This window comes from Somniosus microcephalus, chromosome 26, assembly GCF_052327205.1.
Source record: "Somniosus microcephalus isolate GS21.2 chromosome 26, FLI_Smic_1.0, whole genome shotgun sequence".
Classification (NCBI taxonomy): Eukaryota; Metazoa; Chordata; class Chondrichthyes; order Squaliformes; family Somniosidae; genus Somniosus; species Somniosus microcephalus.
In genome coordinates this window covers 54,766,896-54,793,998 of record NC_141012.1, presented here as the reverse complement: position 1 = coordinate 54,793,998, position 27,103 = coordinate 54,766,896, and the positions used below count along the sequence as shown (strand labels likewise).

At 50.1% G+C, this 27,103-nt stretch overlaps 1 protein-coding gene across 3 annotated transcripts in view; it reads right to left on the bottom strand.

Moving 5' to 3' along the window:
• Positions 1-27,103, bottom strand: part of LOC147100465 (adhesion G protein-coupled receptor E3-like) — a 115,528-nt gene that overhangs the window by 36,339 nt on the left and 52,086 nt on the right. For all 3 annotated transcript variants that reach the window (XM_085968209.1, XM_085968210.1, XM_085968211.1), the window contains 4 exons: positions 18,145-18,322; positions 17,207-17,326; positions 12,120-12,313; positions 4,140-4,307 (listed from right to left, as the gene is read on the bottom strand). In XM_085968209.1, the coding sequence (XP_085824335.1) occupies positions 4,140-4,307; positions 12,120-12,313; positions 17,207-17,326; positions 18,145-18,322 (660 nt within the window). The remainder of the gene's footprint in view (positions 1-4,139; positions 4,308-12,119; positions 12,314-17,206; positions 17,327-18,144; positions 18,323-27,103) is intronic.

Sequence of the window (27,103 nt, the reverse complement as noted above, 5' to 3'; positions counted from 1 at the left end):
CTCAGTTAACAGCATTACAGGAGACACCATCTTAGCGATCCATCTAAAACCGAAACTAAAACTAAACTCTCTCTCTCACATGCCCTCTGCTGGTCAGGCATAAGTAATCAAACAGGCAAATATGCTGGTAAGGCATCATAATCAAACAGGCAAATACCATCACTATTTGCTGATATCATTACAGTTACCACATCCAACTAAAACCATGAAGGGTTTAGATAGAGTAAATAAAGAGCAACTGTTCCCATTGGCGGAAGGGTCGATAACCAGAGGGCACAGATTTAAGGTGATTGGCAAAAGAACCAGAGGCGACATGAGGAAAACTTTTATACACAGCGAGTGGTTAGGATTTGGAATGCGCTGCCTGATAGGGTGGTGGATAGAGATTCAATAAAAGTGTTCAAAAGGGAATTGGATAAATAGTTGAAGGAGAAAAAATTGCAGGGCTATGGGGAAAGAGCGGGGGAGTGGGACTGACTGGATAGATCTTCGAAAGAGCCGGCACAGACTCGATGGGCCGAGTGGCCTCTTTCTGTGCTGTATCATTCTATGATTCTAACAGCCTGTTCCAGAGGCAACAACCCTCTGGGGAAATAACTACTCCCTGGCATCTCACCTGACCCTTTGAGGACAATTTTAACCTCACGCACCTGTCGGCAAACTGACGGGATTGGGTGCAATGCTGGTCTAACACCCCGCCTGAGTTTACTCTCCATTGAAGTCATATTGGGCAGGCGTAAATCCTGCGTTTCACCCGAGCCCATGGGTTTCCTGCCTGGTCAGTTAGGCTGAAATTGTCCCCTTTGCCTCTGTATTTTATAAACTCACCCTCTAGTTTGACTCTCATTATCTCTTTCAAATATCTATTATAATTCTTTGATCATTTTGACATTCTCAACCTTATAATGCCTGAGCCTAAATGTTATTGAGCCCTGAGGGACTCCACCTGTAACCAGGACCCAAACTGAATCCTTTCCTTTCAATAACCACTCTCTGCTTAATTAATTTCAACACGTTTCCATCAATGGCCCCCACTTGCCTCTCAGTAGCCCAGCGTATGTTTATTTCTTAGGCACAAAGCAAAGGACAAAGAGGCGGAGATCTGTGTCATAGAAATATAGAACATAGAAACATAGCAAAATAGGAGCAGGAGTCGGCCATTCGGCCCTTCAAGCCTGCTCCACCATTCAATATGATCATGGCTGATCCTCTATCTCAATACCATATTCCCGCTCTCCCCCCATACCCCTTGATGCCTTTTGTGTCTAGAAATCTATCGATCTCCTTCTTAAATATATTCAGTGACTTGGCCGTCACAGCCTTCTGTGGTAGAGAATTCCACAGGTTCACCACCCTTTGAGTGAAGAAATTTCTCCTCATCTCAGTCCTAAATGTCCTACCCCGTGTCCTGAGACTGTGACCCCTCATTCTAGACCCCCCAGCCAGGGGAAACATCCTCCCTGCATCCAGTCTGTCTAGCCCTGTCAGAATTTTATACATTTCAATGAGATCCCCTCTAATTCTTCTAAACTCTAGTGAATACAGGCCTAGTCAACCCAATCTCTCCTCATACGACAGTCCTGCCATCCCAGGAATCAGTCTAGTGAACCTTCACTGCACTTCCTCTATGGCAAGTATATCCTTTCTTAGGTAAGGAGACCAAAACTGCACACAGTACTCCAGGTGTGGTCTCACCAAGGCCCTGTATAACTGTAGTAAGACATCCTTGCTCCTGTACTCAAATCCTCTTGCAATGAAGGCCAACATACCATTTGCCTTCCTAACTGCTTGCTGCACCTGCATGTTTGCTTTCAGTGACTGGCGTACAAGGACACCCAGGTCCCTTTGTACATCAGCATTTCCCAATCTATCACCATTTAAATAATACTCTACCTTTCTGTTTTTCCTACCGAAGTGGATAACTTCACATTTATCCACGTTACACTGCATCTGCCATGTATTTGCCCGCTCACTCAACTTGTCTAAATCGCCTTGAAGCCTCTTTGCATCCTCCTCACAATTCACAATCCCACCTAGTTTCGTGTCATCAGCAAACCTGGAAATATTACATTTGGTTCCCTCATCCAAATCATTGATATATATTGTGAATAGCTGGGGCCCAAGCACTGATCCCTGCGGTACCTCACTAGTCACCACCTGCCACCCTGAAAAAGACCCATTTATTCCTACTCTCTGTTTCCTGTCTGTTAACCAATTTTCAATCCATGCCAGTATATTACCCCCAATCCCATGTGCTTTAATTTTGCACACTAACCTCTTATGTGGGACTTTATCAAAGGCCTTCTGAAAATCTAAATACAACACATCCACTGGTTCTCCCTTATCTATTCTACCAGTTATATCCACAAAAAACTCCAGTAGGTTTGTCAAACACAATTTCCCTTTTATAAATCCATGTTGGCTTTGTCTAATCCCATTGATATTTTCTAAGTGTCCTTTATAATAGACGCTAGCATTTTCCCTACTACTGATGTTAGGCTAACCGGTCTGTAGTTCCCTGTTTTCTCTCTCCCTCCTTTTTTAAATAGTGGGGTTATATTTGCCACCCTCCAATCTGCAGGAACTGTTCCATAATCTATAGAATTTTGGAAGATGACAACCAATGCATCCACTATTTCCATGGCTACCTCTTTTAGTACTCTGGGATGCAGATTATCAGGCCCTGGGGATTTATTAGTTTTCAGTCCCATTAATTTCTCCAGCACTATTATTTTACTAATAATAATTTCCTTTAATTCCTCCTTCTCACTAGACCCTTGGTTCCCTTGCATTTCTGAGAAGTTATTTGTGTCCTCTTCCGTGAAGACAGAACCAAAGTATTTGTTTAATTGCTCTGCCATTTCCTTGTTCCCCATTATAAATTCTCCTGTTTCTGACTGTAAGGGACCTACATTTGTCTTCACTAATCTTTTTCTTTTTACATACTTGTAGAAGCTTTTACAGTCCACTTTTATGTTCCTTGCAAGTTTACTCTCATATTCTATTTTTCCCCTCTTAACCAATCTCTTGGTCCTTTTCTGATGAACTCTAAACTGTTCCCAATCCTCAGGATTGCTACTTTTTCTGGCAACTTTATATGACTCCTCTTTGGATCTAATACGATCCTTAATTTCTTTTGTTAGCCATGGTTGGGCCGCTTTTCCTTTTGTGTTTTTGCGCCAGAAAGGAAAGTATAACTGTTGCAATTCATGCATTCGTTCCTTAAACATTAGCCATTGCCTATCCACCATCATGTCTTTTAATGAAGCTCCCCAATCTATCATAGCCAACTCACTCCTCATACCATCGTAGTTTCCTTTAGGACCCTAATTTCAGATTGGACTTCTTCACTTTCTATTTTAATGAAGAATTATATCATGTTATGGTCACTCTTCCATAAAGGACCCTGCACAACAAGATTATTAATTAACCTCTTCTCATTGCACAATACCCAATCTAGGATAGCCTGTTCCCTAGTTGGCTCCTCAATGTACTGGTCTAAAAAACCATCTCGCACACACTCCAGGAATTCATCCTCCACAGTACTTTTGCTAATTTGGTTTGGCCAGTCTATATGTAGATTAAAGTCACCCATGATTACTGTAGTACCCTTGTTGCATGCATCTCTGATTTCCTGTTTGATGCCATCCCCTACATTACCACTACTGTTTGGAGGCCTACAGAAAACGCCCACCAATGTTTTCTGCCCCTTGGTGCAGGGTTTCTGCCTCCTTCGATCTCCATGTGCAATTCCTATGGTTTTCCTAAGAGGAACACCTTTGCCTGAAGAGGGCGGAGACATGTAAATAACATGGTAATGAGACAGGAGTGACATCGGCCCACCTCTCACCCCATCGTCCTGGGCCTCGGTTTGACTCCAGGCCTGAAGGCAGTGACTCTTAGTACATGTGACCAGCTGCCTGAGATGGAAGATCTCAGAAGGAGCAGGCAGCATTATCCTAAAAGATCGAACTTGCATTTAAACATCAAGGTTCCGTCTGCCCTCTCAGGGAGACGTAAAAGATGCCAAAACACTATTTCGGAGAACAACAGAGGAGTGTTCGCGACGGTGCTTTCACTAGGTCTCGAACTCTGGAGATAAGCAAGGGAACTACAGCAAAAGGGAACAAACACAATACCTTCTCACTAAATGCCATCAAAATCGCAAAGCTGGACAAGTGATCACATTGACACGTTGTGTGAGTGCCATTGGAAGCCACCAGCTTACAGCTGTTTGAAGACCAGTGACTCCCACTCGTTGTGTGACTCCAGTAGACGCACAGCAACCTCCCACCAACTGTTGGATCCTATAGAAAACAACGTAGATCTATTAGCTGCCAGTCCAGCTCCGAGTGCTGCTTTGTGAGGGAACAAGGAATGGACGGTCAGAGGGAACGAGGAATGGACGATGTGAGGGAACGAGGAATGGGCGGTCAGAGGGAACGAGGAATGGGCGGTCAGAGGGAACGAGGAATGGGCGGTCAGAGGGAACGAGGAATGGGCGGTCAGAGGGAACGAGGAATGGGCGGTGTGAGGGAACGAGGAATGGGCGGTCAGAGGGAACGAAGAATGGGTGGTCAGAGGGAACGAGGAATGGACGGTCAGAGGGAACGAGGAATGGACGGTCAGAGGGAACGAGGAATGGACGGTCAGAGGGAACGAGGAATGGACGGTCAGAGGGAACGAGGAATGGACGGTGTGAGGGAACGAGGAATGGGCGGTCAGAGAGAACGAGGAATGGACGGTGTGAGGGAACGAGGAATGGGCGGTGTGAGGGAACGAGGAATGGGCGGTGTGAGGGAACGAGGAATGGGCGGTGTGAGGGAACGAGGAATGGGCGGTGTGAGGGAACGAGGAATGGGCGGTGTGAGGGAACGAGGAATGGGCGGTGTGAGGGAACGAGGAATGGGCGGTGTGAGGAAATGAGGAATGGGCGGTGTGAGGAAACGAGGAATGGAGGGGCAGAGGGAACGAGGAATGGACGACGTGAGGGAACGAGGAATGGACGGTCAGAGGGAACGAGGAATGGGCGGCCAGAGGGAACGAGGAATGGGCGGTCAGAGGGAACGAGGAATGGACGGTCAGAGGGAACGAGGAATGGACGGTGTGAGGGAACGAGGAATGGACGGTCAGAGGGAACGAGGAATGGACGGTCAGAGGGAACGAGGAATGGGCGGTCAGAGGGAACGAGGAATGGGCGGTCAGAGGGAACGAGGAATGGGCGGTCAGAGGGAACGAGGAATGGGCGGTGTGAGGGAACGAGGAATGGCCGGTCAGAGGGAACGAGGAATGGACGGTCAGAGGAAATGAGGAATGGGCGGTGTGAGGGAACGTGGAATGGAGGGGCAGAGGGAACGAGGAATGGACGATGTGAGGGAACGAGGAATGGACGGTCAGAGGGAACGAGGAATGGGCGGTCCGAGGGAACGTGGAATGGGCGGTCAGAGGGAACGTGGAATCGGCGGTGTGAGGGAACGTGGAATGGGCGGTGTGAGGGAACGTGGAATGGGTGGTGTGAGGGAACGAGGAATGGACGATCAGAGGGAACGAGGAATGGACGGTGTGAGGGAACGAGGAATGGGGGTGTGAGGGAACGAGGAATGGACGGTCAGAGGGAACGTGGAATGGGCGGTGTGAGGGAACGAGGAATGGGGGGTGTGAGGGAACGAGGAATGGACGGTCAGAGGGAACGTGGAATGGGCGGTCAGAGGGAACGTGGAATGGGGGTGTGAGGGAACGAGGAATGGGCGGTGTGAGGGAACGAGGAATGGGGGTGTGAGGGAACGAGGAATGGACGGTCAGAGGGAACGTGGAATGGGCGGTGTGAGGGAACGAGGAATGGGGGGTGTGAGGGAACGAGGAATGGACGGTCAGAGGGAACGTGGAATGGGCGGTGTGAGGGAACGAGGAATGGGCGGTAAGAGGGAACGAGGAATGGGGGGTGTGAGGAGCACATCAACAGTTTACTGATCAGTCATTCAAATCTTCGATGCACTGCTCAAACCGTCGGTCCCTGTTACAGAAAAAAATCAAGGACAAAGAAATTCGGTGCCTCTGTGGGCGGCACTCTCACTCTGAGTCTTAGGTTCGAGTCCCACTCCAGAGAATTGAACACAGAATCTAGGCCTACACTCCAGGGCAGTACTGAGGGAATGGAAGCGTGGTCTGTCACATTAAATGTCAAAATATAACAGTGTACTCACTGTTGTAATGTAGAAGACATGGCAAGTCCCACAAACAGCAATGAAATAAATGACCTGCTGTCGTGCTTTAGTGATGTTGGTTGAGGGATAAATATTGGCCCCAGGACACTGGTGATAACTTCGCTGCTCTTCTTTCAAACAGTGCCATGTCCACCTGAGAGGGCAGTTGGGGTCTTGGTTTAATGTCTCATCTGAAAGACGGCACCTCAGACAGTGCAGCGCTCCCTCAGTACCGCACTGAAGTGTCGGCCTAGATTTTGTGCTCTTAATGTCATGAGGCCTGTAACATTTCCCTGACATATTGGAACAGGAAGATGGGTCCTCACTTTAATGGCCTTGGCTTCATCCAAATAATGGCATCTCCCTACAATGAACAGTTTCGCATTTGGGTGTCATTCTAGAATATGTTTTTAATTCATGGAATGGCGTTTAAACCCACAATCTTCTGGCTTGGAGGCCAGAGTACGACCAACTGAGCCAAACTGGCAGGTCAAATACACTAGAGTGCAGGTAAACATTTTAGGAGCAGGAAGGAGTTCTTTGGTCCAACAAGCCTATCCCTTTTGCACAGGTCAACACCACTTACTCACCTTATCAACCTATCCCTCAATCCCTGCTCTCAAGAATCACATTCGCTCGCACCATGTCGACGGTACTTTACTGATAACACTCGGTCCGTGGAATCTCACGGACTGCTGCCGATTGCCTGAGGAGGTTGGAGAGGAATTTTCCAGAGTGTTTTTTCCTTTATTGGCCCAGAGTTTTTCTATGGTTTTTTTTGCCTCTCCCACAGAACAACATGGCTGCGGGAGGTTAGGAGACGTCGAGTCACGATGCTCCGCCATGGTGAGCGTGGGGCAGGCTTGATGGACCAGTTGGTCTTTACCTGCCCGTCATTCTCGTATACTCTGCCCCTGCCTCAGCTCATCTGCGGCTGAAACCCTCCTCCATGCCTTTGTTACCTCTAGACTGGACTATTCTAACATTCTCCCGCTCGGCCTCCCATCCTCCACTCTATATAAACTTGAGCTCATCCAAACTTCAGCTGCCCCGTGTCCTAACTCGCACCCAGTCCCGTTCACCCATCACCCCCTGTGCTCACTGCCCCGTGTCCTAACTCGCACCCAGTCCCGTTCACCCATCACCCCCTGTGCTCACTGCCCCATGTCCTAACTCGCACCCAGTCCCGTTCACCCATCACCCCCTGTGCTCACTGCCCCGTGTCCTAACTCGCACCCAGTCCCGTTCACCCATCACCCCCTGTGCTCGCTGCCCCGTGTCCTAACTCACACCCAGTCCCGTTCACCCATCACCCCCTGTGCTCACTGCCCCATGTCCTAACTCGCACCCAGTCCCGTTCACCCATCACCCCCTGTGCTCGCTGCCCCGTGTCCTAACTCACACCCAGTCCCGTTCACCCATCACCCCCTGTGCTCACTGCCCCGTGTCCTAACTCGCACCCAGTCCCGTTCACCCATCACCCCCTGTGCTCACTGCCCCGTGTCCTAACTCACACCCAGTCCCGTTCACCCATCACCCCCTGTGCTCGCTGCCCCGTGTCCTAACTCACACCCAGTCCCGTTCACCCATCACCCCCTGTGCTCACTGCCCCATGTCCTAACTCGCACCCAGTCCCGTTCAACCATCACCCCCTGTGCTCGCTGCCCCGTGTCCTAACTCACACCCAGTCCCGTTCACCCATCACCCCCTGTGCTCGCTGCCCCGTGTCCTAACTCGCACCCAGTCCCGTTCACCCATCACCCCCTGTGCTCACTGCACCGTGTCCTAACTCACACCCAGTCCCGTTCACCCATCACCCTGTGCTCACTGCCCCGTGTCCTAACTCACACCCAGTCCCGTTCACCCATCACTCCCTGTGCTCACTGCCCCGTGTCCTAACTCACACCCAGTCCCGTTCACCCATCACCCTCTGTGCTCACTGCCCCGTGTCCTAACTCACACCCAGTCCCGTTCACCCATCACCCTCTGTGCTCACTGCCCCGTGTCCTAACTCGCACCCAGTCCCGTTCACCCATCACCCCCCGTGCTCACTGCCCCGTGTCCTAACTCGCACCCAGTCCCGTTCACCCATCACCCCCTGTGCTCACTGCCCCGTGTCCTAACTCACACCCAGTCCCGTTCACCCATCACCCTCTGTGCTCACTGCCCCGTGTCCTAACTCGCACCCAGTCCCGTTCACCCATCACCCCCTGTGCTCACTGCCCCGTGTCCTAACTCACACCAAGTCCCGTTCACCCATCACCCCCTGTGCTCACTGCCCCGTGTCCTAACTCGCACCCAGTCCCGTTCACCCATCACCCCCTGTGCTCGCTGCCCCGTGTCCTAACTCACACCCAGTCCCGTTCACCCATCACCCCCTGTGCTCGCTGCCCCGTGTCCTAACTCGCACCCAGTCCCGTTCACCCATCACCCCCTGTGCTCACTGCACCGTGTCCTAACTCACACCCAGTCCCGTTCACCCATCACCCTGTGCTCACTGCCCCGTGTCCTAACTCACACCCAGTCCCGTTCACCCATCACCCCCTGTGCTCACTGCCCCGTGTCCTAACTCACACCCAGTCCCGTTCACCCATCACCCCCTGTGCTCACTGCCCCATGTCCTAACTCGCACCAAGTCCCGTTCACCCATCACCCCCTGTGCTCACTGCCCCGTGTCCTAACTCACACCAAGTCCCGCTCACCCATCACCCCCTGTGCTCACTGCCCCGTGTCCTAACTCATACCCAGTCCCGTTCACCCAACACCCCCTGTGCTCACTGCCCCGTGTCCTAACTCGCACCAAGTCCCGTTCACCCATCACCCCCTGTGCTCACTGCCCCGTGTCCTAACTCACACCAAGTCCCGTTCACCCATCGCCCCCTGTGCTCACTGCTCCGTGTCTTAACTCACACCAAGTCCAGTTCACCCATCACCCCCTGTGCTCACTGCCCCATGTCCTAACTCACACCCAGTCCCGTTCACCCATCACCCCCTGTGCTCACTGCCCCGTGTCCTAACTCACACCCAGTCCCGTTCACCCATCACCCCGTGCTCACTGCCCCGTGTCCTAACTCACACCCAGTCCCGTTCACCCATCGCCCCGTGCTCACTGCCCCGTGTCCTAACTCACACCAAGTCCCGCTCACCCATCACCCCCTGTGCTCACTGCCCCGTGTCCTAACTCACACCCAGTCCCGTTCACCCATCGCCCCCTGTGCTCACTGCCCCGTGTCCTAACTCACACCCAGTCCCGTTCACCCATCACCCCATGCTCACTGCCCCGTGTCCTAACTGACACCAAGTCCCGCTCACCCATCACCCCCTGTGCTCACTGCCCCGTGTCCTAACTCACACCCAGTTCCGTTCACCCATCACCCCCTGTGCTCACTGCCCCGTATCCTAACTCACACCCAGTCCCGTTCACCCATCGCCCCCTGTGCTCACTGCCCCGTGTCCTAACTCACACCCAGTCCCGTTCACCCATCACCCCGTGCTCACTGCCCCATTTCTAACTCACACCCAGTCCCGTTCACCCATCACCCCCTGTGCTCACTGCCCCATGTCTAACTCACACCCAGTCCCGTTCACCCATCGCCCCCTGTGCTCACTGCCCCATGTCTAACTCACACCCAGTCCCGTTCACCCATCACCCCGTGCTCACTGCCCCGTGTCCTAACTCGCACCAAGTCCCGTTCACCCATCACCCCCTGTGCTCACTGCCAAGTGCCCTAACTCACACCCAGTCTCGTTCACCCATCGCCCCCTGTGCTCACTGCCCCGTGTCCTAACTCACACCCAGTCCCGTTCACCCATCACCCCCTGTGCTCACTGCCCCGTGTCCTAACTCACACCCAGTCCCGTTCACCCATCACCCCCTGTGCTCACTGCCCCGTGTCCTAATTCACACCCAGTCCCGTTCACCCATCACCCCCTGTGCTCACTGCCCCGTGTCCTAACTCACACCCAGTCCCGTTCACCCATCAGCCCCTGTGCTCACTGCCCCGTGTCCTAACTCACACCCAGTCCCGTTCACCCATCACCCCCTGTGCTCACTGCCCCGTGTCCTAACTCACAACCAGTCCCGTTCACCCATCGCCCCCTGTGCTCACTGCCCCGTGTCCTAACTTGCACCCAGTCCCGTTCACCCATCACCCCCTGTGCTCACTGCCCCGTGTGCTAACTCGCACCCAGTCTCGTTCACCCATCACCCCCTGTGCTCACTGCCCCGTGTCTAACTCGCACCCAGTCCCGTTCACCCATCACCCCCTGTGCTCACTGCCCCGTGTCTAACTCGCACCCAGTCCCGTTCACCCATCGGCCCCTGTGCTCACTGCCCCGTGTCCTAGCTCACACGCAGTCCCGTTCACCCATTGGCCCCTGTGCTCACTGCCCCGTGTCCTAACTCTCACCCACTCCCGTTCACCCATCACCCCCTGTGCTCACTGCCCCGTGTCCTAATTCTCACCCACTCCCGTTCACCCATCACCCCCTGTGCTCACTGCCCCGTGTCTAACTCGCACCCAGTCCTGTTCACCCATCACCCCCTGTGCTCACTGCCCCGTGTCTAACTCGCACCCAGTCCCGTTCACCCATCGGCCCCTGTGCTCACTGCCCCGTGTCCTAACTCACACCCAGTCCCATTCACCCATCGGCCCCTGTGCTCACTGCCCCGTGTCCTATCTCGCACCCAGTCCCGTTCACCCATCGCCCCCTGTGCTCACTGCCCCGTGTCCTAACTCGCACCCAGTCTCGTTCACCCATCACCCCCTGTGCTCACTGCCCCGTGTCCTAATTCGCACCCAGTCCCGTTCACCCATCACCCCCTGTGCTCACTGCCCCGTGTCTAACTTGCACCCAGTCCCGTTCACCCATCACCCCCTGTGCTCACTGCCCCGTGTCCTAATTCACACCCAGTCCTGTTCACCCATCGGCCCCTGTGCTCACTGCCCCGTGTCCTAACTCGCACCCAGTCCCGTTCACCCATCGCCCCTGTGCTCACTGCCCCGTTTCCTAACTCACACCCAGTCCCGTTCACCCATCACCCCCTGTGCTCACTGCCCCGTGTCCTAACTCGCACCCAGTCCCGTTCACCCATCGGCCCCTGTGCTCACTGCCCCGTGTCCTAACTCACACCCAGTCCCGTTCACCCATCACCCCCTGTGCTCACTGCCCCGTGTCCTAACTCACACCCAGTCCCGTTCACCCATCGCCCCCTGTGCTCACTGCCCCATGTCCTAACTCGCACCAAGTCCCGTTCACCCATCGCCCCTGTGCTCACTGCCCCGTGTCTAACTCGCACCGAGTCCCGTTCACCCATCGCCCCCTGTGTTCGCTGCCCGGGTCTAACTCTCACCCAGTCCCGTTCACCCATCGCCCCTGTGCTCACTGCCCCGTGTCTAACTCGCACCCAGTCCCGTTCACCCATCGCCCCCTGTGCTCGCTGACCTACACTGGCTCCCAGTCTGACAATGCCTCGATTTTTTAATTCTCATCCTTGTGTTCAAATTCCTCCATGGTCTCACTCCTCCCTATCCCTGTAACCTCCTCCAATCCTACAACCCCCCCTGAAATCTATGCGCTCCTCCAGTTCTGGCCTCTTGCGCATTCCTGGTCTCCATCGCTCCGCTATTGGCGGCCGTGCCTTCAGCTGCCTCGGCCCCAAGCTCTGGAATTCCCTCCCTAAACCTCTCCGCCTCGCTTCCTCTCGCTCCTCTTTCAAGTCGCTCCTTAAAACCTACCTCTTTGACCAAGCTTTTGGTCACCTGCCAGAATATCTCCTTATGTGGCTCGCTGCCAAAGTTTGTTTGATAATCGCTCCCCTGAAGCGCCTTGGGGCGTCTAACTATGTTAAAGGCGCTAAATAATTGCAAGTTGTTGTTGTTGTAGTGCTGAACTGATCACATTAATTTCACAAACCTCTTTATGTTTTAGGATGAAGTTTGCAGCTACTGCCAAGCTGTCGCTGGCTGAGGATCCCACAGCAGCTGAAATGACTCTCGAGTGCAGCTGAACGTCTTTATATTTGTCGGCAGTTTCTTTGTTTTCATAGCGTGCTCCATGCAGGAGAGAATCCATGTTGTTGTACACGATGAAAGCAACAGCAACAAGACCTGGTACCGGTATGAGTTACAAACTTAAGCAACACGAGAAATACAATGAGGTACAGTAATAGATGGGCACTGTCCACAGGGTGCACTGCAGCAACTCGCCAAGGCTCCTTCCACAGCACCCTGCAAACCCGTGACCTCCACCTCATCCACCACCTTAAACATTCACTCCCTCCACCACCAGCGTACCGTGGCTGCAGTGTGTACCATCTACAAGATGCACTGCAGCAACTCACCAAGGCTTCTTTGATAGCACCACCCAAACCCGCAACCCCTACCATCTCAAAGGACAAGGACAGCAGCCGCATGGGAACACCACCACCTCCAACTTCCCCTCCAAGTCACACACCATCCTGACTTAGACATGTATCGGCCGTTCCTTCATCGTCGCTGGGTCAAAATCCTGGCACTCCCTCCCTAACAGCACTGTGGGAGCACCTTCACCACACGGACTGCAGCAGTTCAAGAAGAAGACCCACCACCACCTTCTTGAGGGCAACTCGGGATGGGCAATAAATGCCGGCCTTTTGAAAAAATTCAGGCTATGGGGAGAGAGCAGGGCAGTGGGACTAGTTTTCAGAAGGGAAATAGAGAGAGTACAACGCCAACATGTTCCTGTAAAGGTCAAGGGTGGGGCCAACAAGCAAAGGGAACCTTGGATGACAAGGGATATACAAAAATGCATTAGAAATAAAAGGGGGGCTTTTGGCAGTTACAAAAGACTAAAGGCGGAAGAAGCCCTAGAGGAGTATAAAAAGTGCAGGGGCATACTTAAAAAAGAAATTAGGAGGGCGAGGAGGGGCCATGAAATAACACTGGCGAGCAAAATAAAGGAAAATCCTAAGATGTTTTATAAGTATATTAAGGGCAAGAGGATAACCAGGGAAAGGGTAGGGCCCATTAGGGACCAAAGTGGCAATCTGTGTGTAGAGCCAGAGGATGTAGGCGGGGTTTTAAATGAATTTTTTGCATCTGTGTTCACTATGGAGAGAGACGATGCAGACATAGAAATCGGGCAAGGGGACTGTGACATATTTGAACATATTAGCATCGAGAGGGAGGAGGTGCTAGCGGTTTTAGCAGGCCAAAAAGTGGATAAATCCCCAGGCCCGGACGAGATGTATCCCAGGCTGCTGTGGGAGGCAAAGGAGGAGATTGCAGGGGCTCTGACACAAATTTTCAGAACCTCTCTGGCCACAGGGGATGTACCAGAGGACTGGAGAACAGCTAATGTAGTACCACTATACAAGAAGGGTAGCAGGGATAAACCAGGGAATTACAGGCCAGTGAGCCTAACATCTGTGGTAGGGAAATTATTGGAAAAAATTCTGAGGGACAAAATTAGTCTCCACTTGGAGAGGCAAGGATTAATCGGGGATAGTCAGCATGGCTTTGTCAAGGGTAAATCATGTCTGACAAATCTGATTGAATTTTTCGAGGGGGTGACTAGGGGGTTGGATGAGGGAAATGCTGTGGATGTGGTTTACATGGACTTCAGTAAACCTTTTGACAAAGTCCCGCATAGGAGACTGGTCAAGAAGGTAAGAGCCCATGGGATCCAGGGTGCCTTGGCGCGTTGGATCCTAAACTGGCTGAGTGGCAGGAGGCAGAGGGTGATGGTCGAAGGTTGCTTTTGTGACTGGAAGCCTGTGTCCAGTGGGGTACCTCAGGGATCGGTGCTGGGTCCCTTGTTGTTTGTGATCTACATAAATGATTTGGATGAGAATGTAAAAGGTATGATCAGTAAGTTCGCAGATGACACGAAAATTGGTGGGGTGGTAAATTGCGAGGAGGAAAGCCTCAGGCTACAGGACGATATAAACGGGTTGGTCAGATGGGCGGAAAAGTGGCAAATGGAATTTAACCCTGAAAAGTGCGAGGTGATGCATTTTGGATGGACAAATAAGGCAAGGGAATACACAATGAGTGGTAGGACCCTAGGAAGTACAGAGGGTCAGAGGGACCTTGGTGTACATGTACATAGATCCCTGAAGGCAGCGGAGCAGGTAGATAAGGTGGTTAAAAAGGCATATGGGATACTTGCCTTCATTAGCCGAGGCATAGAATATAAGAGCAGGGAGGTTATGATGGAGCTGTACAAAACGCTGGTGAGGCCACAGCTGGAGTACTGTGTGCAGTTCTGGTCGCCTCACTATAGGAAGGATGTGATTGCTTTGGAGAGGGTGCAGAGAAGATTCACCAGGATGTTACCTGGGATGGAGCACCTCAGCTATGAAGAGAGGCTGGACAGGCTGGGGTTGTTTTCCTTGGAGCAGAGAAGGCTGAGGGGGGACCTGATTGAGGTGTACAAAATGATGAGGGGCATAGATAGGGTAGACAAAGAGGAACTTTTCCCCTTAGTAGGGGGGTCAATAACAAGGGGGCATAGATTCAGGGTAAGGGGCAGGAGATTTAGAGGGGATTTGAGGAGGAACTTTTTCACCCAGAGGGTGGTTGGAATGTGGAACTCAATGCCTAAAAGGGTGGTAGAGGCAGGAACCCTCACAACATTCAAGAAGCATTTGGGTGAGCACTTGAAATGCCATTGCATACAAGGCTATGGACCAAATGCTGGAAAATGGGATTAGACTGGACAGGGATGGATGGGCGGCGCAGACACGATGGGCCGAAGGGCCTCTTTCTGTGCTGTAAAACTCTATGACTCTATGACTCTATATGTAAAGAGTCAGCACAGAAATGATATGCCAAATGGCATTCACCTGTGCTGTAAACCTCCACGGTTTCATATTGGGTGGGTTATATTTAGAGATGGCAAAGGCAAAGTTACCCTCTGAGGGTAAGAGATCGGAGAATTGAGTTCACCAGCAGACCTTCTGCATCTGATATAATGGCCAATTGAAAAAATGTCATTGGAAAAGATTAAGAGATTGATACGTATAAATTGACCTAATAATCAAAGATGAACAAGAGCCATTAGAAAAGTGTTGTTGCAGTGGATCCCAACCATTGCTGCCCTTGGACTAAGGAGGGGAACATCAGCCAAATTGTTTATATTATAGTTATATGTTTATGTAAATATATATATTATACTCATATTACCATATATTTATCATATTACATTATTATTATTTCCAGTGGTAATTGAGGCTTTTTTGTACTATTCATCATATCCTGCAACTTGGACTGTTATTGCTATACTTTTTGCTTATTTGCTTATTGTTTTTATTTATACTTGTTTTTACTTTTTTGCTTTTATATTGGGCCAGAAATTCGGGTCCAAATGCGTGAGTACGGTCTGGGTACTCACGCGTCTGGCCGGTGGAAATGCCGGCGTTCAGCATGCACAGCGCATGCGGGGAACGCCGGCATTTCCAGTCCTCTGAACGAAGGGGTTCAGAGGCACAGCGCGTGCGACTGCACAGGCAGCGCTTGCGCAGTGAACTTCGTCGATTTCATTCATGGATTCAGTGAGGGCAAGTCCTTACAAGTTACACTTGAAAAAAGCATGTGTAAAGTTGGTCCAAGGCTGCGGAGGAAGATATATTTTATCGTGGAGCTTCTGAAAGGCAATATTTTTGTTTGGGAAAGGGAGGGAAGTTATTTTAAGAAATTTTAAGTAAGTTTTAAAGTTTAAATTTTTTTTTTTTTAAACGGGTTTTCAGAACGGTAGGTAGAAGGAGCAATAGTGGCTGTGTGAATTTCTGTGTTCTAAAATGAGTAATGTAACATTTCCAGCACTTTTAAGAAAGAAACTTTTCATCAGTAATAAGTAATTATGTATGTATGTCCGCATATATTCCTTTACGTATATGTATGTATGTTTTATATTCCTTTACTTATGTGTATGAATGTATGTTTTTAATTATGATTTTCCAATAAGTTACTTTCTCTGAAAGTCATAATTAAATAATACATTCATACACATAAGTAAAGGAATATATACATAACACGCAAAGGAATATATACAGACATACATACTTTCAGAAGCTCCACGATAAGAAATATCTTCCTCCGCAGCCTCTGGAGCAACTGTACCCATGCTTTTTTCATGTGTAAGTTGTAAGGACTTGACCTCACTGAAAGCATGAATGAAAGCGGCGAATTTTACTGCGCACGCGCTGCCTGTGCAGTCGCACGCGTTCTGCCTCTGAACCCCTTCGTTCAGAGGACAGGAAATGCCGGTTTTCCCCACATGCACTGTGCATGCTGAAAACCGGCATTTCCTCCGGCCAGACGCGTAAGTACCCCCGACCGTACTCGCGCATAAAAGTTACCAAAATCTTCAAAAAACTTCCAAAAACCTATTTAAACTGCTGCTTTGCATGTAAAAATGCTTAGCAGCTTGGCAGAAACATTGGGGGCGTGTCCTGTTAAACTGAGACCTCAAGGGGCGTGTCTCAGTTGCACAGCGCGCTACAGGCTTCGCGCTGGCTGCACTGCTGGGCGGCGTGACGTCATACGCTGCCCGGGATTCTTCTTTTTCAAAATCGAATTCCAGGCGTCCCTGGAGGTCAACGGCCAGCGCGTCGGGTAAGTGCATATCGGGGCCTTGCACGCGCGGCAGGCCCCCGATCTGAATTTCTGGCCCATTATATGCTTGTATTGTGGGAGCGAGTGGGGAGTAAGCATTCCATTGTACTAGTTACATATGGCAATAAAATGATCTTGAATCTTGAATCTTGAATCTTGACTGCAATCCAGCGCCCCCTGCGAGCCAGTGTGAGCATGTGTGGAAATGTGGTCAAGCTCGGCTGTGATACACCGCCCACAGTGGAATAGCACACCCACACTCACTATCCAGGTACACATATGAAAAGTGGCCAACATGGGCAAGGTCCCACAGGGCTGCTGGCACCCATGAAACCCAGCCCAAATATGGAGTCAGTGCCTTCTGGAGAGGTGGGAGAAAAGACTGAAAAAGGCAACTAACTTTACCAGTCATCTTGGAGCCCGAGACTGTTCTCCAAGAAATGTCCATCGCATCGCCCTTGGCCTGCAGTCTCACGCTATCATCTGTGGAGGTGTTGTTCACACGAATAACTCGTAACTGCAGATCTAAGAGTGAAACAAAAGATCACAAGCTGAATTTGGATGAAATAAAGGCCGTTTTGCCCCGGCACTCTCATCCGTCCTGAATATCGACCCTTCTACTTTCCCATTAGAGCTTTAGCTTTGACCTGGTTTATGTGTCTCTTGTATCAAGCATATTTGATGCAGAATCATGCAAGGTCTTCCCGTGCACTGGAATGAAGAAAGTAATCATTCCAGAAAGACACATGAAGGATGTTTCCCTCTCCGTGTGCTGCTGGAGCTGTCGTGCGTTTCCAGAGCTTTCTGCCCTTATTTCTCCGGCCTTGTTCCAAGCTCTGATTCCACTCCAGTTGCTGCATTTTCCTTCCTCCCCTCGTGTTGGAATTGATGCATCATTACACATCTCCGATTCCACCCACCATCCAGATAACCCTCAGCACATCGCTACTAATGTACAATGTGTACAGTAGCACAAAAAGCAGCGTGACCATCAAACACAGGGCTAACAGGCTGACACCTGCCCCAAGAGATCGATGTTTGCCAATACTTGCTCTACACAGCACAGGAGGAGGCCATTCGGCCCATCGTGCCTGTGCCGGCTCTTTGAAAGAGCTCTCCCATTAATCCCACTCCCCTGCTCTTGCCCCGTAGCCCTGCAAATTTTTTTCCTTTCAAGTATTTATCCAATTCCCTTATGAAAGTAACTATTGAATCTGCTTCCGCCGCCCTTTCAGGCAGCGCATATTATATAACTTGATAAAAGTGAGCTTGTCTGAATACCAATTGTTGCTGTATTTTCTCTCGTGCCTTGTGAATCGCGTGGGTGGCCGCTGTACATTTACCCATGTCCTTGCTGGTGATGTCTTTCAGTCTTTGATCAGCTGAGTTCAGGGCGACTGCAATGGCAGCTCCTTCCACAGCCTGCAGCATCTTGGAGGCTGAACTCAGCCGCTCCTCCCGCCCCATATCCTTCCACAGGGATTCGTCCGTCAGCAGCTGTGTCATAAATAAAATGACATCCTGTGGAAGAAAAATAACCTGCTGAGACGTTAGGCCAAGGACCTGTCTGCCCTCGCAGGTGAATGCGAAAGATCTCATGGCACTAATCCGAGAAAAGCAGGGGTGTTCTCCCCGGTCCCCGGTCCCCGGTCCCCTGGGGCCAATATTTATCCCTCAACCAACATCACTAAAACAGACTATCTGATCATTGCTGTTGTGGGATCTTGCTCCATGTGAACTGGCTGCCACGTTTCCTACATTTCAACAGTAACAACACTTCAAAGAGTACTTCATTGACTGTGAAGTGCTTTGGGACATCCTGAGGTTGTGAAAGGCGCTATATAAATGCAAGTCTTTCTTGAGGAAAGCAATTAGAGTCATTTAGAGTCATTCCGGCACAAAAGGAGGCCATTCGGCCCATCAGGTCCATACTGGAGACCTCTATTAGGTCACCCCTTGGCCTTCTCTTTTCAAGAGCCTGTTCATCCTTTCCTGACAAAGGAGGACACAACTAACCTCCCAGAGATGCCGGGGAACATAGGGTCTGATGAAAGGGAGGAACTGAAAGAAATCAGTATTTGTAGGGAAATGGTGTTAGGGAAATTGAGGGGATTAAAGGCGGATAAATCCCCAGGGCCTGATAATCTACATCCTAGGGTACTTAAGGAAGTGGCCCTAGAAATAGTAGATGCATTGCTGATCATCTTCCAACATTCGATGGAATCTGGAACAGTACCCATGGATTGGAGGGTAGCAAATGTTACCCCACTATTCAAAAAAGGTGGTAGAGAGAAAACGGGGAATTACAGACCAGTAAGCCTGACATCAGTAGTGGGGAAAATGCTAGAGTCCATTATAAAAGATGTAATAGCAGAGCACTTGGAAAACAGTGACAGGATCGGGCAAAGTCAACATGGATTTACAAAAGGTAAATCGTGCTCGACTAATCTACTGGAATTTTTTGAGGATGTAACTGGTAAAATAGATAAGGGAGAACCAGTGGATATGATGTATTTGGACTTTCAGAAGGCTTTTGATAAGGTCCCGCATAAGAGATTAGCGTGTAAAGTTAAGGCACATGCGATTGGGGGCAAGGTATTGACTTGGATAGAGAACTGGTTGGCAGACAGAAAGCAAAGAGTTGGAATAAACGGGTCTTTTTCCGAGTGGCAGGCAGTGACTAATGGGGTACTGCAGGGATCGGTCCTTGGACCCCAGCTATTCACAATATATATTAATGATCTAGACAAGGGAACTAGATGTAATATCTCCAAATTTGTGGTTAGGCCACAGCTGGAATACTGTGTGCAGTTCTGGTCGCCACACTACAGGAAGGATGTGATCGCGTTAGAGAGGGTGCAGAGGAGGTTCACCAGGATGTTACCAGGGCTGGAGCGCTTCAGCTATGAAGAGAGTCTGGGCAGATTGGGTTTGTTTTCCTTGGAGCAGAGGAGGCTGAGGGGGGACATGATTGAGGTGTACAAAATTATGAGGGGCATAGATAGGATGGATGCTGAGGAGCTTTTTCCCTTAGTAGAGGGGTCAATAACTAGGGGGCATAGATTCAAGGTAAAGGGTGGGAGGTTTAGAGGGGATTTGAGAAAGAACTTTTTCACCCAGAGGGTGGTTGGAGTCTGGAACTCACTGCCCGAAAGGGTTGTGGAGGCAGAAACCCTCACAACATTTAAGAAGCATTTGGATGTGCACTTGAAATGCCATAGCATACAAGGCTACGGGCCAAATGCTGGAATATGGGATTAGATTAGACAAGGCTTGATGGCCGGCGCGGACACGATGGGCCGAAGGGCCTCTATCCGTGCTGTATTACTCTATGACTCTATGACACAAAGCTGGGTGGGCGTGTGTGCTGTGAGGAGGATGCCGAGAAACTCCAGGATGATTTGGACAGGTTGGGTGATTGGGCAAAAGCATGGCAGATGCAATATAACATGGATAAATGTGAGGTTATCCACTTTGGTGGCAAAAACAGGAAGGCAGATTATTATCTGAATGGCAATAGATTGGGAGAAGGAGAAGTGCAACGAGACCTGGGTGTCCTTATGCACCAGTCGCTGAAGGTAAGCATGCAGGTGCAGCAGGCGGTTAAGAAGGTAAATGGTATGTTGGCCTTTGTAGTGAGAGGGTTTGAGTACAGGAACAAGGATATCTTGCTGCAAGCGTACAGGGTCTTGGTGAGACCACATCTTGAGTATTGTGTGCAGTTTTGGTCGCCTTATCTGGGGAAGGATGTTCTTGCCATGGAAGGAGTTCAGTGAAGATTCATCAGGCTGACACCTGGGATGGCAGGAATGACGTATGAGGAGAGATTGGGACAATTGGGCTTGTACTCGCTGGAGTTTAGAAGAATGAGAAGGGATCTCATTGAAACTTATAAAATTCTGACATGACTGGATAGACTAGATGCAGGAAGGATGTTCCCCATGGCGGGGGAGTCCAGAACCAGGGGTCACAGTCTAAGGATAAGGGGTAAGCCATTTAGGACAGAAATGAGGAGGAATTTCCTCACCCAGAGACTGGTGAACCTGTGGAATTCTCTACCACAGAAGGCAGTAGAAGCCAATTCATTAAGGAGCTGGATATATTTCTTAAGGCTAAAGGGATCCAGGGGTATGGGGAGAAAGCAGGGACCAGGTACTGAACTTGGATGATCAGCCATGATCGCATTGAATGGCGGAGCAGGCTCGAAGGGCCGAATGGCCTACTCCTGCTCCTATCTTCTATGTTTCTATGTTTCTATGTTTCTATGATAGGTATACCCTCGCATTTCAGGACACAATTCAAGGGGCAGGTGTGTAAATGTGTTGTGTGGTACAGAGCTGGACAGATTGAGGGGTTCCTGTGTTGAGTCTTTGGTTTGTACATTCAGCTAAACTCAGCCTGGACTGGGGTAAGGGTTGGGGAACAATCAGCCAGGGCTCCTTCTGATCACCATCCCTACTGGAAAATGCAGCTGTGAGATTTATCATAGGATCAGAGACTGTCACAGCACAGGAATAGGCCTTTCAGTCCATCCAATCTACATTGGGGTATTTCTCCAAATGAGCCAGCTAGTCTAATCCCACACCTTGGGGACAATTTTAACATGAAAGAACGGGTGGGTTGGAAATGGGCAGGGGGGAGTTAAAGTTTAAAAATCTAAAACCCGACCGTGACTGGCCTCTGACCCGACCCGACCCGACCCGACCCCAACCGGCCTCTGACCCCCCACTTTGACCTTTCACTCAGGCAGTCAGCCAACCCGCTGCCAGGAGGTGGATGGGCAATTTGAATATGATACTGAGGCCCAGAAGCCTGTGCTTTGTGCTGTTGGGTTTTACGGCAGGCGGCCGGGGATGGCGATGGCGATGGCGATGGCGGGGGCGGGGCTCGGGATTCCCGGTGGCTGCAGCGAGGTGAGCACAGCCTCGGGGAGCAATGCTTGTGGGCTGGGAGGAGCAGGAGAGCTTCCTCCTGGCCCCCCAATCTCCCCACCATCAGCCCGCACCCCCCCAGGGACAGGGATCGGACCCTCCCGGGGCTTGGACAACCTCCCCCGGACCCCCTCCCGGGGCTTGGACCCCCTCCCCGGGACCCCATCCCCCGGACCCCCTCCCCTCTCCCCCGGACCCCCTCCCCCGGACCACCTCCCCCAGACCCCCTCCCCTCTCCCCCGGACCCCCTCCCCCGGACCCCCACCCCCAGACCCCCTCCCCTCTCCCCCGGACCCCATCCCCCGGACCCCCTCCCCCAGAACCCCTCCCGGGGCTTGGACCCCTCCCCCGGACCCCATCCCCCGGGACTCCATCCCCCGGACCCCGGACCCCCTCCCCCGAACCCCCTCCCCCGGACCCCCTCCGCTCTCCCCCGGACCCCCTCCGCTCTCCTCCGGACCCCCTCCACCGGACCCCCTCCCCTCTCCCCCGGACCCCCTCCCCCGGACCCCCTCCCCTCTCCCCCAGACCCCCTCCCCCGGACCCCCTCCCCCGGACCCCCTCCCCCGGGCCCCGAGCCTACCTGGCCCTGTGGTGTCCTGGTCGAGTTCCCAGCCTGTCAATCAGCCTGATGTCTGGGCGGAGAAGCTGCTGGTGATGTCAAACTCCACAGCCTGTGGGGTAACCCGCGGTCTACCCGCCCCCCGCGGGTGGGAAATGACAAAATCCAGCCCCTTGTCTCTAAAGTTCTTTTTCTCAAGCAACTACCCAATTCTTTTATAAAATAACGTATGGATTCTTGTTCAACAATGGTCTGTTGCTGAGCATGCACCATCCTATGTTTCGAGACATTTTCCTAACCTTCCCTTTTTGTAATTGCCTTAAGTTTGTAACTTTCAATATTGTTTCATTCACAAATGGAAACAGTCGATCACTTTTTAGTCTAATATGACCCCTCGTAATATTAAAGGCCTCTATCAGGTTACTCTTTAACCTGCTCGATTCTAGTGAGAGAAAGAAGCCCTAAGTGCTGACGTTGGATGGAATCAGGCTCGACAGTGATACGCAAGACCTGACTGAATAGCCTGTCGACCTTCTCTGCCCTGGTTCAGTACCAGAAGTCATTGAGAGTTGTGCAGCTGTACTTCAGCAAGAAGTCAACAGCTTCAGGAGAAAGAAAGAGAAAATCCAAGTTGGGGGAGGATGGCCAAACATGAGATAATTTTCCTTAAGCACTTTAGGAAAGATGTCAAGGCCTTGGAGAGGGTGCAGAGGAGATTTACTGGAATGGTTCCAGGGATGAGGAACTTCAGTTACATGGAGAGACTAGAGAAGCTGGGATTGCTCTCCTTAGAGCGGAGAAGGTTATAGCGAGATTTAATAGAGGTGTTGAAAATTATCAGGGGTTTTGATAGAGTAAATAAGGAGAAACTGTTTCCAGTGGCAGAAGGGTCAGTAACCAGAGGACACAGATTTAAGATAATTGGCAAAAGAATCAGAGGCAACATGAGGAGAAGGGCGGTGGAAGCAGAGTCAATAGTACCATTCAAAAGGGAATTGGATAAATACTTGAAGGGAAAATTTTGCAGGGCTCTGGGGGAAGAGCTGGGGAGTGGGACTAATTGGTACAGGTACAGTGGGCCAAATGACCTCCTCCTGTTCTGTGCTGAATTATTCTATGAACTCAAGATCTCCAGCTTCCCAAAGCAAACCTGCTCGAATCATGGGCGCTAACACAGTGTATTCTTATCGTAATCTGGGATGTAATGTTTAAGTTATCCACCAGAGGGAGCCAAATAGTAAGGGTTCACATTCACCAGTATTTAAGGTAATGGGTCATGTATTCAATGTCCTGGTACACCAGTTAGTACGGTAATGTGGCATTGCATTATGGGTATGACTCAGAGGTGAATCCTCCATCTTGTGCTCTTGCAATAAGAAAAGGTGCCTTGCTTTCAGCTTGTAAGAGATATGGTTCTCTGCTACACCGTGTAAATAAACAGTTGGGCTTTGTTCCTAATATCTCGCTTCTCTCAAGTTTCTGACCTTACCACTCAGATATCACATATTGGCGACGAGGATCGACAGATCACATCGTGACGGAGAAAGAAAATAAAAGAGCACTGAATAACGGATCATGGCTGCTACGGTAGGAAAGATCTCTGCTTTTGATGTTCAGACGCAGACCTGGGATGAATACTGCGAGGTGTTGATGCATTTCTTTGAAGCAAATGATATAAATGATGTCGGAAAAAGGAGAGCAGTTTTGCTCACTTCCGTGGGAAGTCAGACGTATAGTTTAATGAGAAACTTATGCAGTCCTGCAAAGCCTGGAGACAGATCATTTGCCGACTTAGTGGCCTTGTTAAAGGACCATTTCAATCCCAGACCGAGTGAGATTGTACAGCGTTTCAAATTTAATTCACGGAACAGAAAACCGGGAGAGACTGTATTGGATTATGTAGCGGTGTTGCGAAAATTGGCACACGATTGCAATTACGGCAACAACCTGAAAGACATGCTGAGAGATAGGCTAGTTTGCGGGATAATGGATGATCGAATGTAGCGGAGATTATTGTCCGAGACTGGGCTTACGTATGAAAAAGCGTTGGAACTTGCTCAAGCCAGAGACAGCGAACCGAGATGTAAAAGAAATACAAGGTTCAGACTGGGCTACTACAAAGCAAGTTGGAGGTCAGGTTATTGTGCACAAGTTAAACATGCATCAGAAACCACAAAGGGAGCATGTAAAGGCATGTTATAGATGCAATGGCGATCACATGGCGAGGGAATGCAGGTTTCTGGAGGAAAAGTGCCATAAGTGTGGGAAAAAAGGACATATAAAACATGCATGCAGGGCAAAAGCGACCGTGGAGGAATACAAACCAAAAGGGGGAGGAAAGCAAAACCTAGGAAGAGAAGGGAGCACATCACATCAGTGGAGAAGCTGAGAAAGAAGATGACATGTTCATAATGCATAGTATGCTAGAGAACATTCCAAAAGTGGATCCTATCACTTTGCAACTGACAGTAAATTACTCTAAGGTCAACTTTGAAGTGGATACAGGATGCGGCATAACCATAATGAACAGGGAAGAGTACTCAAAATTGTGGAACCGTGCCAAAGTTCCAGAGTTAAAGTCTTGCTCTATGCAGCTTAAAACATATACCGGTGAACGAGTGGCGACATTGGGTACAGCTACTGTAACTGTGCAACACAGGGACACCGTGGAACAGCTACCTGTAGTTGTAGTATCGGGTTCCGGACCAAAGCTGTTAGGTCGGGGCTGGATACAAGAACTTAAATTAGATTGGGGAGCAATAAATCAAATAGAGGGAGGCAAACAGTTGTCTTTGCAAGAAGTGTTGATTGAACATGAGAAGGTGTTCAAGGAAGAACTTGGCACATTTAATGGCCCCCCAGCTAAGATTTCTGTAGACAAGGAGGCACTGCCAAGGTTTTTTAAACAACGACCTGTGCCTTATGCCATGAAACCGAAGGTAGAGGTTGAGCTTGATCGTCTTTTGAGAGAACATACTGGAACCCATGAAATGTTCAGAATGGGCAGCTCCCATTGTACCTGTTTTAAAACCGGACAATTCAGTAAGACTCTGTGGAGATTATAAATTGACAGTAAATAGGGTGTCTAAACTAGAACAGTATCCTATTCCCAAAACAGAGGATCTCTTTGCAAACCTGGCTTGAGGGAAGAAATTCACAAAGCTGGATATGAGTCATGCATACTTGCAGATTACACTAGATGAGGAATCCAAGAAGTATGTAACCATAAATACACACAAGGGTTTGTTTACCTATAACCGCTTACCATTTGGTGTCTCATCTAGTCCAGCTATTTTCCAGAGGACTATCGAGGGTGTACTGCAAGGGATCCCACATGTTTCAATATATCTGGATGACATTCTGGTGACAGGAAGAACCGACCAGGAGCATCTGAGCACTCAGAGAGGTACTACGAAGATCGGATAAGGCTGGGTTATGGCTCAAGAGGAGTAAGTGCACTTTCCTGGGGAATGAGGCCGTGTTCCTGGGACACAGAGTGGACGCCACCGGGCTCCATCCAATCAAGGGGAAGGTACAAGCACTGCAGGAGGCCCCAGCTCCTACCAATGTGACTGAGTTAAAAGCTTACCTGGGACTGCTAAATTATTATAACAGATATTTACCAAACTTGGCAACATTATTAGCACCTCTTCACAGACTTCTGCGCAAGGAGACACAGTGGCAGTGGAAAGAGGAACAGAGGGTTTCATTTGAACAATCCAAGAAACTGATGCTGTCCTCGGATGTGCTGGTTCACTACAATGCAGAGAAAGACATCATTCTCTCTTGTGATGCTTCACCTTACAGGGTGGGGGTGGTTCTTTCACACAGCTTGGAAGATGGAACAGAAAGACCAATAGGGTTTATGTCTCGAACTCTGACACCAGCGGAAAAAAACTATTCCCAGTTAGATAAAGAGGGGTTAGCAGTAATGTTTGGGTTACAGAGGTTTCACAAGTACATATATGGCAGGAAATTCACCATATGCACCGATCATAAACCTCTTCTATCTCTTTTTAATGAAATGAAAGCAGTACCAGATGGTTTCACCCCGGATCCAGAGGTGGGCAGTGACGTTGAGGGCATATGAGTATGTCATCGTTTACAAGGCGGGCAAGTACCATGGGAACGCAGATGCCTTGAGCCATCTTCCACTGCCAGGTACACCTATCCGTGCAGCACCAGAGGACAGAATTTTGATGTTGGAGGACATGGACACGGCAATTGTGACCGCAGAACAAGGACATGGACCAGTAAAGATCCAGTACTGTCTAGAGTCCGAGAATATGTGATATGGGGTTGGCCACAGCTTTCGGAAGGGACTGATTTCACAGCTTACAGTGTCAGGAAAACAGAGCTGGGTGTGCAGGATGGTTGCGTGTTGTGGGGAGCACGAGTGATTATTCCACAGCCAGCACGACAGTCTATCCTAGGGCAACTATATCAGTGTCATCCTGGAGTTTCGCTTGGCAAGGAGTTACTTGTGGTGGCCAAAGCTAGATGAGGAGATAGAAAATCTAGTCAAGACATGCAGCACTTGTCAAGTACACAGGAAGGCACCAGCAGCGGCTCCTCTCCACCCCTGGGAGTGGCCGGATAAACCATGGAGAAGATTACATGTAGATTATGCAGGTCCATTCATGGGAAAGATGTTCCTCATAATCATTGATGCACATTCCAAATGGATGGATGTTTATCCTGTAAATTCTGCTTCATCTACTGTTACTATAGACTGCCTGCGTCGGAGTTTTAGTAATCAAGGGCTACCGGAGATCGTAGTAAGTGACAATGCCACATGTTTTGTGAGTA